Genomic DNA, 13,038 nt, shown 5'->3' on the forward strand with positions numbered 1-13,038 from the left:
ACTTTAGGCCCCATTCACCTGACAAATCTAGATAAGCATCTCATTTTCAGATATTTGAAATAAATCTGTACTTGTTAGTGACTTTTAAATATATACAAGGATTTATTTTTTACAAGAAGTTCGTTGAACAAACTTGTTAAGATTTGAGTTTTTTGGCTGTTGTGCTTCGAAAGAGTTGCAGACACCTTGTTTTCATCTGTCAAATTTATTAAAAAGAAAACTAAAGTTAGAAAGAGAATGTTTAACTTAAACTGTTCAACCTTGTCATGTTTTTGATTTGATACATTGATTTTTATGGTCCTAGTATTTTCTCGGACTTGGCTTGTCTCAGTCTTGACTCGGTCTCGATCCCCAAAAGTCTTGGTCTTGTCTTGGTGCACTCTGGTCTCAGGCAAGTCTTGGTCTTGGATAGTGTGGTCTTGAGTACAACACTGCCTGACGTGCCAGATAGACTGTTTATATATCTACTGCATGGATATATTTCACATTCAACTGGGAAAGCTCCCACAGAAAGCGTTTGGGAAGGGCAGGACTTCTGAAAAAATTCTCGGAAGGTAATTGGAGGAATATTCTATCATTTTCATGACAGCCAACCCGAGTGACGGGGCAAAATGAGGTTTCCTTTTGTCCCCCCTAAAGGGTAGCCTTGCCCAGAAGACCGGTCACAATCTGCGTTGGTTTAACCTGTAGTTATATTTTTGAGGACGTACACATCAGGCTACATCAGGACTAAGTGAATGTTGTTTGGTATGGTATTGATTCGACACAGAGGTATAAATTAGGCTTTAAACTGATGCAGTAATGTGTCTGCTTGGACACATCACTTCGTGCCATATTGACCTCTTATTTCACAGATTCACCTGAATCATTTTCTTTCAATGTGCTTTACCAGGAAGCCAACAAACAGTCAAATCCAAAACTTCACAGTCAGTGCATCAGTCTCTCATGCTGAGACAGATAATCAGACACAAACAACAGCATGAACATGAATGTAAATAAAATAAACATGGAGAAGAAATCACTGGGTTACTGGCATGGAGGTTAAAGTGAGCAGCATTTAAACAGAGAAATAAACAAGTGAGTAACACTGATCAAACACGTGGACAGCAGTTCACAGACAGGCAACATGTCCTTTCAAACAGCGTCTACAGGAGCTTTCAGATTATTGTTTAAAAGCACGCTAAATAAAGGAGTATTTGGCATTTTATTCCTGAGTAACTAAATATCACAAACTACACATTAGTAATAAACACCAGGGGCTGATGCACTCTGTTAGCTTATTGGCCGGTTCATGCAGAGTCACTGCAAACACATAATGACTCCACTTTAACAAATAACATCTCATGTGTTTGAATAGGATTCATATTAGGGAGGGTTATACACAAATACACAATACAATCTAAAAGTTTTGGCCAAATCAAAGGAGATACACATTTAATTTATCTGTCCAAAAGCATGACACTCCAATTCAATAGTATCACTATGGTGTCTACTGATTATCTGTTATAGCCATAACATCTACACTAAAGTCACCAGGGACTGTAGGAGCAGCTGTAATCATAGTGTTAAACATACGAAGGAGTGCAGCTGATCTGCAGGGATGTGCAGCCAGCTGCAGAGCTGCACCTTCAGTCTCAGAGATGCTGAGAGTCCAAAAGGTCCCAGCTGAACTGCTGGCTGTGTGAAACAGATTTCCCATTACTGTTGTGTCTTTATTTTGCATCAGAGAGAAGAGGAACAAGCTAAACTTCACACGCTGAAATAGACACCAAGAAAATCTTGAAAATGTCAATGAAAAACATTTTTGAACTGACGATTAAGATGCAAACGTCAAAAATTTTCCTTGAGATCCCTTTAGGTTTTTTTTTGTTGCAAATTTAGATCTTTCAAAGAAAGCCAAGTGTTGACACTGATATTGTGAGAGTGTCACTCCAATAAAGAGCAACCAGAGGAAGCAAGCCCTTGTCTGGTCTGAGGTTGTCAGAATTAGATCTGCACATTAAATCAATGCTTCATACTTACTAAAAGGTTTATGAAAAGAAACTTCTTCATGAACAAGTATCTCTTGCCCTGATTTTATCACTGAAAACAAAGAAGGGTCTAATTTTTGACAGCAATGCATTTGTGGAGTCCTGGGGGCTTCACTGTTTTTAAGTAGAGAGGGCTCCAATGAAAAGGTTGATCTCAGTTAACATATGCTTGTCTAATTTCACTAAATTCAGAGCAGACAAAGCCTTGTACCCCCCGTGATCTTTGCCAGGCAGCTGTGCTCTGATCAGAAGGTCAACATAAAGTCAAGGCTAATGGTGTGAGTGCTTTTCTCCATCTAGATCGTAGCATTTTTTAAATTTGAGAGGATGCTGAGTGGGCATGGTTCCAGCTCGTTCAGCAGAGATGCCCACCATCCTAGAGCAGATGTTACTGCCTCATTTTTCATGATTTTGGAGATTAATTTTATAAACTTAGAGATGTTCTATTTGACTGAAATTTGACCTTGGGATTCATAACACAGTGACCTGTCATATAACAAACCTAAATACAGATTTATTTTCACTTTACAGGGTCTTTAAAGCCTACACGCAGCTCAGGTGCAGAGAATTTAGAGATTTGAGATCTTGCCTATTTATACCGTGCGCAGTTACAGACCATACACTTCCACTATACACTGAATAATGTAACCTGTTACGGTTTAATGAGGTAAAACGTATGAAGAATGGCAGGGCTTTGACTGCATAGAGATGTAGCCAACACGCAGCAAACTCACATCTAGTGTGACCACTGCACTGACAGGAGCCAGAGCAGATTCGCAGCACAGGTGATCAGTCTGAAACGGGCTCATGGACACTCACCTGCAGAGAAACTTGAACTACTCACTGAAAGCAATATTTCCTACCTAGCTAGCTGTCAAAGCAAAAAAGAGGCGTCCCTGAGAACTTTATCTGTTTTCGGCTTTTGACTCAGGGGAAAGTCACTAGTAAACAGAGCCACATTTAAGACCATAACACTAGCAAATGAAATACGCTGTTCTACACTTCATGAATTGACTGGCAGGCATCTAATGATGGCATTTCAAACTTCATAAGCTTGACACACACAGGAAAGTGGCTCATACACTGCATGGCTCCACTGGAGAGGTATTTAGTAGACCTAGAACCTTCCCATCTTGGCTTGTGTATGTTTAAATCTTTTTAAACTTCGCTTGTACAAAATGTGCACTACACAGATTATCTCTGGGAATCTGGTATCTGGTAGCCATCTGTACTGGGGCGGGACAGATATTTGGATATACAAAAGGTCAATAATCCCCAAAGTGGGCAGCAAGGGTTCAAGGGTTGAGAAAATTTATTTTAAAAAGTGTGGGAACTGGGGAACACCGGTAGTCCAGTGGTTAAGGTGCGCATCATGTACAAGGGCAGCCCGGGTTCAAATCCAGCCTGAGGCCCTTTGCTACATGTTTCTCCCCCACTCTTGTCCCTGGTTTTCAGTCTATCCAATGCTTTCCTCTATCTAATAAAGGCCTCAAAACAAATCTTAAAAAAAATAAAAAAATAAAAAAATGTGGGAACTTGAGTTGTTTTTTTTTTTTAATTGCAGCATGCAGCATTTAGCTTTTACTCCTTCTCTCTTTAATACAAAACAAAGATATTAAAGCATCCTCACACCACATCTGCTACCTGCTGGTGCTATAATACTTAAAAGAAATTAGTGATCAGTGTTAGAGTGGAGCCTGAGGTTTCAGCTTATAAATATCAGTTTGAGCTCACAAACATGAGCTCTAAGTCTTTGTGTGTTTCAGCCTTCATTTATTTATTTTCCTCAGAGTTTTGTCTAATCAGTTTGTCTTGTTCATGAGACGTCCTTGGCCTGTCGGGCCACTGCGTCCAGCAGTTTCATGTCTTCCCTCATAGACACTGCGATGAAGATGGGGTGAGGTTTCAGAGTCAGACCGTACTCAAAGTCGAGTGTCAGTGGCCTGGATGGATCAGTGGTGATGTTGCACTGGTGGGCGATCAGAGCCGTGAAGAGGAACAGCTGCATCTTGGAGAGATCCTCGCCGATGCAGCGCCGCTTCCCCAGAGAGAAGATGACCACGCTGCTGGTTAGATCCTTGTTCAGTGCACCGCTCGGGTCCAGGAACCGCTGTGGGTCAAATGTCTCTGGGTTGGACCAGATGGCAGGGTCATGGTTGACAGACCACTGGTTGATGAAGACCACTGTGTTCTTTGGTATCGTGTAGCCCATGATGGAGGTATTGGTGGTGGTGGAGTGGGGGATGGTGAGCGGTACAAAGCTGGTGAAGCGCATCACCTCATAGATGAAGGCCATAACATATGGCAGCTGCGCCTGGTCCTCCACCGATGGCAGCCGGCTGCGGTCCACCACCCGGTCCACCTCCTGCTGTAGTCGCTCCTGCACCTCAGGGTACCTGTGATCACAGGTGAGAGCCACATGAAGATGTATCTCTGGTTTAAACGTCTTTTATTAAGATAATTAGAGCAACATCAGTTTGAGTTAATTTTGAACTCCCATCACTGAAGGAAGTTGGCATGAATTAGTCCTTTATATTTATTGTGGGCCTCATCACTGCTAAAATTCACTTAGTAGTTCAATATTTGTATTTATTACAGGTGTCCTGATGCGAGTACGAGGTAAAACTGGTGCTACCACCATTACTTAGACAGGATTCTGAAGCCAGTCATGTCACTTCATTGACTTTAATTTTCACCATAGTAATTACAAATATATACATATATATATAATATATATGAGTGATGAAAGTAAAAAGAGTAATGGGATGTCCCCCAATTACAGTCTAGGGCTTAGATTTCATATTCTAATGATTTCCCTATAGAGGCCTAGACTCAGGCAACAGAAAAACTTTGGACATAAAAATAGTTGCAACAACATCATGCCCAAAACTCAAACACAATGAAAGAAAACAAATCAGAATCCAAATCAGATGTGATGAACAGTAATGTCTGGCCTTCAAATGTTTATTCCACCAATGAGTTTCAGCTGTAAGACATGAAGGAAAAATGCTGGACTGCAGACAGGTCTTTATTTAAAAATCTGTGATACTGGCAAACCTTTTTTTAGGAAATCTTTTAATTTATGAAGATAACCTTGTTAAATTGTTTTTAAAAAGTAGAATGATCTGATAACATTTTTATGTTCAGCAAAACTGTTAGCTTGTGGACTTTTTGTTTTGCAAACCAAAAGTTAAAAAAATTAAGTGGGACTGTGACAGCTCAAACACTGTTAAAGTTACATTTGCATTTGTTGTTGTGAAATCGAGATTAGACACTAAATGGACAGTTTAAATATAAATACTGGCATGAACATGTTGATATACAGTCATTTAGAAAGTAATCAGACCCCTTTCACTTTTTTCTGTTTTTATTATGTTGCAGTCTGATGTTACAGTTTAAAAAGAAAAAACATTTATTCTCTAAATCTACACTCAGTACCCCATAATGACAAAATAAAAACAGAATCTTGGAAAGACTTTCAAATTTCTGAAAAAAAAAAAAAGACTGAAACATGGCATTGACATATGTAGCTCAGACCCTTTGCTCAGCTCAGGCTCCTCCCTATTCTCCAGATCCTTGCTGAACTTGACCAGTCCACCAGTGGTAAATTAAATTGATTGCACACAGTTTGGATAGTCACACACATCTCTATAGAGGGGCTCACAGCTGACAATGGATATCAGAGCAAAAACCAAACCATGAGGTCAAAGAACTGCCTGCAGGGCTCAGAGACAGGATTGTTGACAGAGACACATCTGGGGAAGGCTATGAAGAATTATGTTTCACCAAAAGTTCTCAAGAGTAACCTTGCAAAGCAGATGGATACACCCATGTCCTTGTTTCTCACTGGCGAATCCATCTTGCAAAGCTCCCATCTGAACCGTTTGGGCCCGGTTAGAAAGTGACAGGACCAATCAGAGACGAGGGGCAGTACTTTCAGGTGCAGCAGAGTCGTGATGTAAACAAGCAGCATCAAGAGCTGGTGTAGTTATGGAGGAAGAGATTAGCGTGGATGCTGCTAAAGCGCCGGTTTTATCAGAACTTGACGACATTTCTTTGTTAAAAGAAGAACAAAGAACAGCAGTGAGTTGTTTTCTTTTCAAAAATGACAAAAGTCGAGTACTGACATGTCTACAGTCGCCATGTTTCGCATTAATCCTCAGCAGCTGTGTGTGCACAGCTTGATAGTGGCTATGTCACGTGTTTTGTTGCTCTGATTGGCCCATAGAGATGTGACTGACAGAATGTTCATCCAATCACCCTCCGAGTTTTTTTCAAATCCTCTGCCTTTCGTCAAACGTTTTCCTATTGAAGCTTTCCCAGATGGATGTGTGAAACAAATCCGTCTGGTGTGTCAGGTTATCTCAAGAGCACACTGGCCTCCATGATTCTCAGGTGGAAGAAGTTTGGCACAACCAGGACTCTTCCAAGAGCTGATCACCCGGACAAGCTGAGCCATTGGGAGAGAAGGGCCTAAGTGGGAGAGGTGACCAAGAACCCGATGGTCACTGAGGTCCTGTGTGGAGATGGGACAGAGTTCCAGAAGGACAGCCATCACTGCAGCCCTCTGCTGATCTGGGCGTTATGGCAGAGTGGCTAGATGGAAGCTTCATCTCAGTGTAAAACACGTGAAAGCCTGCTTGACTTGTGCGCCTTTCCAAACCATGTCTAATCAGTTTCATTTACCACAGACTGAGTTTAGTCTACAGGAGTTTGCCTCTGATTTTTATCAGTGGAAACAAGAAATAACCCAACATTTGGGTCTAGGACATAAAAATACCAAATTAACTCCTGCATACTAACATGTTGGAAACATCTCTGTACTGAAACATTGCTTCTACTACTATTGTGCTCTGCCAACCATGAGCAGAATTTTCCCTTTGGTTTGTGGTATTTAAGCAATTCTGTTTCAAAATTTAACACTGGCCAATTTCTCTGGCACTTTACTGATTTACTGTTTTAATAGGACTGATTTCTTTGAGACAAAGAGAAAAATCCATAGAAAATACAGAGTTTGCAAACACAAACAAAAACAAAAATTATGAGAAAAAACTTCTGGGCTCGACTGCAAACACATGATAAAAAAATGTGATTTTGCAAACAAGGAGTTTGGATTTGTAAGCTAAATGTCAGATCTGATCACAAAGTTTTACTTCTGCAAACTAAAACTTTTGGTACACAAGATAGAATTTTTATTCCTAAAGTAAAGAGTTTTGATGTTTGAGACAATTTCTCCAAAATGTTGTTTACAGTTGAAAACTGTTCTGCTGATCGATTCAGTGTGATGTGAAGGACCACACACAGGAGTGAGCCCAAAGAAGAAAAACCTCAAACAAACTTTAAATGCCAGAAACAAAACTACAATAAACAAAAGTATCTTAATATTGCATTTTGCAAAAAAAAAAAAAAAAAAGAAAAAAAAAAAAAGAAGAAGAACTTTGATTTGCAAACAAATTCTTTAAATGTTTTATTTGTAACAAATTTGCCTATGAATCCAACATTTTAGAAGAATTTGGTCAAGACAGTCCATACAGTGTAGCATGCTGCTCACGGAGGCAACTCAGAGATGAGGAAAAAAAAACTTTAATCGTAAAAAACAAAGCTTTAACTTTAGATGAAAAAATTATGAGTTTTCAAGCAAAGTTTTAGTTTTTAGTGAAAAGTTTTGACATCAGAAACAAAAATAAAGAATCCACAAATAAAAGTCTTTTTTCTGACTTTTACTCATTTAATAATTTTTCTTTAAATGAGACTTTTGTGAGTTTTGCTCTTCCAGTGATGAGGTATGGCTATTAACTAATGCTTCTGAGGTGGTTCACAGTCATACTGAGTGTTTTATATAAAAGCTGGGATATTCACTCACAACTGCAGCAAGTTTCCCATAAATAACATCTTTAGTTCACAACTAGACAGACCTGTCTGCAGAATCAGCAGGGCCCCTGAGAAACCCAGTGACGGGCCCTCCCTGGTCATGATTTATTGATGATATCAGTGCATTTAGCTCATCAGTAGCATTAGTGCTAACTTCCTGGCTAACAGTTACTTAATTTATAGCTGAAGAGTGTATAGCTATTATGAAATAATTTAATCATACCTCTTTTTGACCATATTTAACCCCACCACTGTTCATATTTTTGTCTGTTTCTTCCACTTCTGACCCATTTTTGCTACCTTTTGCCAATTTTCGCCACTTTCTATCCCATTTTTACTACTTTATCCACTTTTTTTTACTCATTTCGGCCACTTTTAACCCTGTTTCACAATTTTTTTCACCTTTTTCTCCCCTTTTATACATTTATATATCCTTGTCTTACCTTTTCTCCCCATTTTGTATCTTTAACCCATTTCCCCACTTTATCCCAATTTTGCATATTTTAACCCCTTTTTGCCACTTTCTTTGCCATTATTTGCAGTAATTTCATTATTGTCCCCCTAAGGTGCTCTCAGTTTCTTCTACTTTAGTTCCTGGCATCCTTTTGTTTTTTGCACATCATGGCTTAGCTATAAAGTCTTACATGACTTTCCAAGGTTTCCAGCAGCGCATATATATATATATATATATATATAAAATTCATTTTTGTTGCTTTGATAAGAGTGGTTATCATTCCGGTTTAGAATAAACTATGGTATTGATTAACTTCACAATGGATCAGGATTTCCCTGACCTCCATGGGTCCCCCATGTGACTGAGACCCAGAAAGCTCTCCCCCCTTATGGGCAGCCTTGCTGCTAACTACTTATTGAAGTACATGTTTTTGTGCTAAGAAAAATGATTGGCATAAAAGTAGAGCAAAAATTCTCAGGTGAAACTGAACAAAAAAGCAACTGAATCTTTTGGTACATTGAGGTGTATGAGGAACACTGCATGTCACATGTTTAAATGGCACAAAAGAGTTAGTGAAGGCAGAGAGGATGTCTAAGATGATGAAGGTTCTGGGCGCCCATGCAATCAAAACCTTCTGAAAACATTCAACAGTGTTAACCCTTTATGAGCTACCATAGAGGGAAAAAACAAAAATGAAATTTAATCAAATTGTATTTAATTTGCAAATAGACAAAAAAAAAAAACTATATACAGTAGAGCAATCAAATTTTTAAATGTGCCAGATACTTTTAAGCATGCATATGTTTGCAGAAGACCATGTTGAAAGAATACCAGGTGCAACTTGTGACCTACAAGGAAACAATGCGATAGGTTTGTGCAGACAAATGTCATCAAGGTCATCACACACATAAAGTAGGCAGTGCTGTGAAAGGCAACGATGTGGATTATATTATGTTGTTTTTGATGTGTGTGCTTTTTACTAGACTTCTGCAAAAGAAGGAAGGATATTTCTGGAAGGAAACCATATTCTGGGACACAGTGAATGTGTGATATGTTGGTTTTACTCCCCCAGTTTTATATGAAAAAAGAATTTTTGCTCTATCTCATTTGGTTGCATTTCTACCTACGGTTAAAAATAGATATGCAATGGGAGCGCCGGTGATCCTGCAGGTTTTAAATGGCCACCAAATCACTGAAAATGATCGACGACTCAGTATAGGAACGAGAGCAGAAATGTCTCAACTGCTAAAGAAGAAGTTCAGCAAATTTTGCTTGAAAATTTGAATGTGATGAAAGTGCACGCCAAAGTTTCCGACCTCAGATCAGATCAGGGGCAAACTTGTGGAGACATTTTGGAACAAAATGAATGAAACCCACATTTTTAGAAGGAGTGATTACATGAGATGAAACCTGGATCTTTCAACATGATCCTGGGACAAAATGGCAGTCAATGCATCAGAAAACACCATCGTCACAAAGGAGGAAGAAACCACACCAAAGCAGGTCCAAATTCAAGGCCGTGTTGATTGTTTCCTTTGACATTAAGGCCAGCCCACACTGCTCTCAGTAAAGCAGTTTCTGGCCCAAAAACAAATCACAGGGCTCAATCACCCTCCCCATCCACCTGATCTAGCACCATGTGACTTTCTCCTTTTCCAGAGACCAAGTCTGTTCAAAGGAACAGAGTCTGTGTCCGAAGTTGAGAAAAGATTGACAGGAGATCAACCGCACTGCTTTGAGGACCTGAATGCAACGGTGTTTTGATGCAGGAGGAGATTGAAGCAGAAAGATGTTGACAAATGTTTGTGTTCAGTAAAACTGTACTGTGGCATTAGTCTTGTATTTACTAGCCATACCCAGGGGCGTAGCTAAGGTTTTGGGCCCCCAGAAAGCATATTACTCAGGCCCCCCCTTAACTGGATTGCCAAGCAACAAATGTTGAGTCATTTTTACAAGTATCTCTGCATTTTAGTGTATTTTTTGACCTTAATTTCCCTATTTATGAGCAATCATTTTAATATGGTTAAATTAGATTTACTATCATTGTTTTGCAGTGCTGGACATTTTTAAGGGAGGGGGAGGAACTCTATTTGATATAAATTTTAGTCTGTTGACTGATTCATATATTTCCTTTTATTCAGTGATGGTACTATTTACCAAGAAAAGTAAAATTAAAACACTCGTTTCATTGCAGGCTTCTCAAGCCCCCCCCCCCCGCGCTCCACCCATGGCCATACCAGGTATATTCTGGCTGAATAAAGACACCTAGCTCTGAGAGCACCTCAGCAGAGCTGGGAACATTGCACATGAAGGAAAGCATCTGAGCAGCTCTTTCTGCTGCCATGACACTGACAGGATGAAGCTACGGAGCAGAGAAGTCAGAATGGGACTCAATGTGCTCCCTGTGCAGCAAACTGCTGACTGGGCTCTTCACTTTCTCTGGTGTTCACTTTCAGCTCTTTGTTTCATTCTTCCAGTTTACCTGTCTGAGCCTCTACCCCTCTCCCCCAGCCCCTCCCTCCTCTGCTGTTACATAACTGAAATGCTACTGAACTTCCTCTGGTGTTGAGCTCTAACAACGGGATGAGGAGCAGCTGTGATTTATGTCTGCTGCTGCTTCCCTTTAACTGTCTGTGCATGCTGAGATAGAAATGGAGCAATAGAGGAGATAAGATCTGAGTATTTTCTTACTTGACCAGGAGGAGGATGATCCACTGAAGCGCAGTGGACAGGGTGTCTTGACTTGCTCCAAAGATGTCCCCCACTGTGGGGGGTACGTAGTCCTTCCCCGATGAGAGTCCTCTTTTGTCTCTGACTTGGTCCAGAGCCACAATAAAAGCGTCCGTCATGTCCCGGATGCTGCTAGACTCGATGGTTTTTCTGTGCTCCACCACTTTATCCCGGATGAAGGTACCGAACTCCCTGTTGAGCTTCTTGAAGTTTTCAAAAATGGTCTTGATGGGGTTTGGGAAGTACTGCAGCCAGGGCATCACGTCCACGATGCTCCCTGCCCCCACAGTCTTAGTGAACTGGTCGTTCCTGCCCACCACCTGCCGAAACTCCTCGTCCTCGTAGGAGTACCTCTTCCCAAAGCACACCGCGCTCATGATGTTGGCTGTGGACACCACCAGGTACGCCATGGGCTGGAAGAAGCGCTGCTCGTGCGTCTTCACCACAAACAGCTGCAGCAGCTCCCTGACCTCCCCCAGGACGTGGCGCTCAAAGGTCTTCTTAGTGTGCGGGTTCCCAGTGGAGAACATGCGGACTGTGGACTGCGCCACTTTGCGGTGCGTCTTCCACCAGTCCGAGCTGGTGCCAAACGCCAGGCTGTCCCCGTTAGAGACGTACTGGAAGGATGTGAAGTCTGGTCTACCGGAGAACTCGTGTCCCTGTTTGACCAGCGCCTGTTTGATAGAGTCCCCGTTCAGGACCACCACGGTCCTGCAGCCCAGTTTAATCTGGAACACGTTCCCATATTTCTTCGCCATGCGCGTAAAATACAAGTGCGGCGTTTTGCCGAGCTGCGCAGCGTTCCCGATGACCGGCCAGGCGAAGGGCCCGGGCGGGGGACGGCCTGAGCGCTGCCGGAGCCACCGCCACAGGTGGAGGGAGAAAAAGAGGGTCACGCAGGCCAGGAGCAGAGCGCGGAGAGTCCCTGCGTTTAACCCCTCCACTGACACAGCCATGATGGGGATCCTGCAGCAGGATGGGCCAGAGTTAAAGACAAAGGTTCAATGACTAATTAGAATTTAGATTAAATCAGGACTCATCATTTAATACCTGCTGACGTCCTTGGCACATGGACAAATAAACTCCTCTTCGATTTATCCACAAAAACTCCCAAATCCGACAATAAAAGCTACATTTTAATCAGAAAACTTTCAGCTATGTGCTTTCAAATCCTCCTCATTCAGTATGCAAACAGTCATTCACAAACTCTGCAGCCTGTTGGGTGCATAAATGTGTGTCAATGCGTGCGTAGAGCTCTGTCCGCAGCCTGCGCGCGCTCTGAAGCCTCTCAGCCTATGAATCCGGTCATGTCTCCTCCCTACGCAGCAGCAGCAGCAGCATCACTCCCGGCCCGTCACAGGCCGTCTGAGCTCTGAGCTCTGATACTGTGGGCAGGTTTGTAGCAAAGGGTGTCACCCCACCCACCATCACCCCCTCTCTCTCTCCCCCTCCTTTAGTGTACTCACTCACAGACAACAGGCGGATTGTTGGACGCGTAAACTCAGCGCCTGCAGCTGTGCAAAGTCAGAAAAGTAAACTGAAGAGATTCTCGGTTTTAATGGAGCAGAAAGTAGAACTGAAATGATGGCAGTGTGACAGGATTTCTCTCTGCAGTACGAAAAAATCAAAGCATTGTCAATGAACAGATTCAACCTGCAGGGCATTCGTCTGTGGTGACTGTTAATATTTGGATTAAAGAAATACATGAAAACTGGAGTGTTTATTCACTGAATTTGACTCATTCAGAGTACGCATGCGTAAATTGCGAATATTCTGATGTAATAATGGTGTTTTGGGTGTATTGTTCAGACTGAATGGAAACTGAGGGCGTAAAAACGAACCGTTTGGCCTCAGACTTTAAACTGCTGGACGTTTTAAACGTTTTCTTACTCTAATAAGAGAATTTCTTATTCTTTTAAGTCTTATTCTTCATCGTGTCCTTACACTGTCATT

At 41.5% G+C, this 13,038-nt stretch overlaps 1 protein-coding gene across 1 annotated transcript; it reads right to left on the minus strand.

Annotated features, from left to right (window-relative positions):
• Window positions 1–452: 452 nt before the first annotated feature.
• LOC121510615 (cytochrome P450 1B1) lies at window positions 453–12,326 on the minus strand. The gene is made up of 2 exons (XM_041788745.1): window positions 11,047–12,326; window positions 453–4,426 (listed from the first exon to the last, which is right to left on the minus strand). The coding sequence occupies exons 1-2, from the start codon at window positions 12,039–12,041 to the stop codon at window positions 3,847–3,849; spliced, it is 1,575 nt and encodes a 524-aa protein (XP_041644679.1). The 5' UTR covers window positions 12,042–12,326; the 3' UTR covers window positions 453–3,846.
• Between the last annotated feature and the right edge of the window lie 712 nt (window positions 12,327–13,038).

Source organism: Cheilinus undulatus, linkage group 6, assembly GCF_018320785.1.
Source record: "Cheilinus undulatus linkage group 6, ASM1832078v1, whole genome shotgun sequence".
Lineage (NCBI taxonomy): Eukaryota > Metazoa > Chordata > Actinopteri > Labriformes > Labridae > Cheilinus > Cheilinus undulatus.

What these genes read in the sequence shown, in the direction of transcription:
- LOC121510615 (XM_041788745.1), bottom strand. Translation starts at nt 12,041, where the DNA reads ATGGCTGTGTCAGTGGAGGGGTTAAACGCAGGGACTCTCCGCGCTCTG. An exon ending in ATCATCCTCCTCCTGGTCAA is followed by an intron (nt 4,427 to 11,046) that starts GTAAGAAAATAC and finishes CTGTGATCACAG; the next exon opens with GTACCCTGAGGTGCAGGAGC.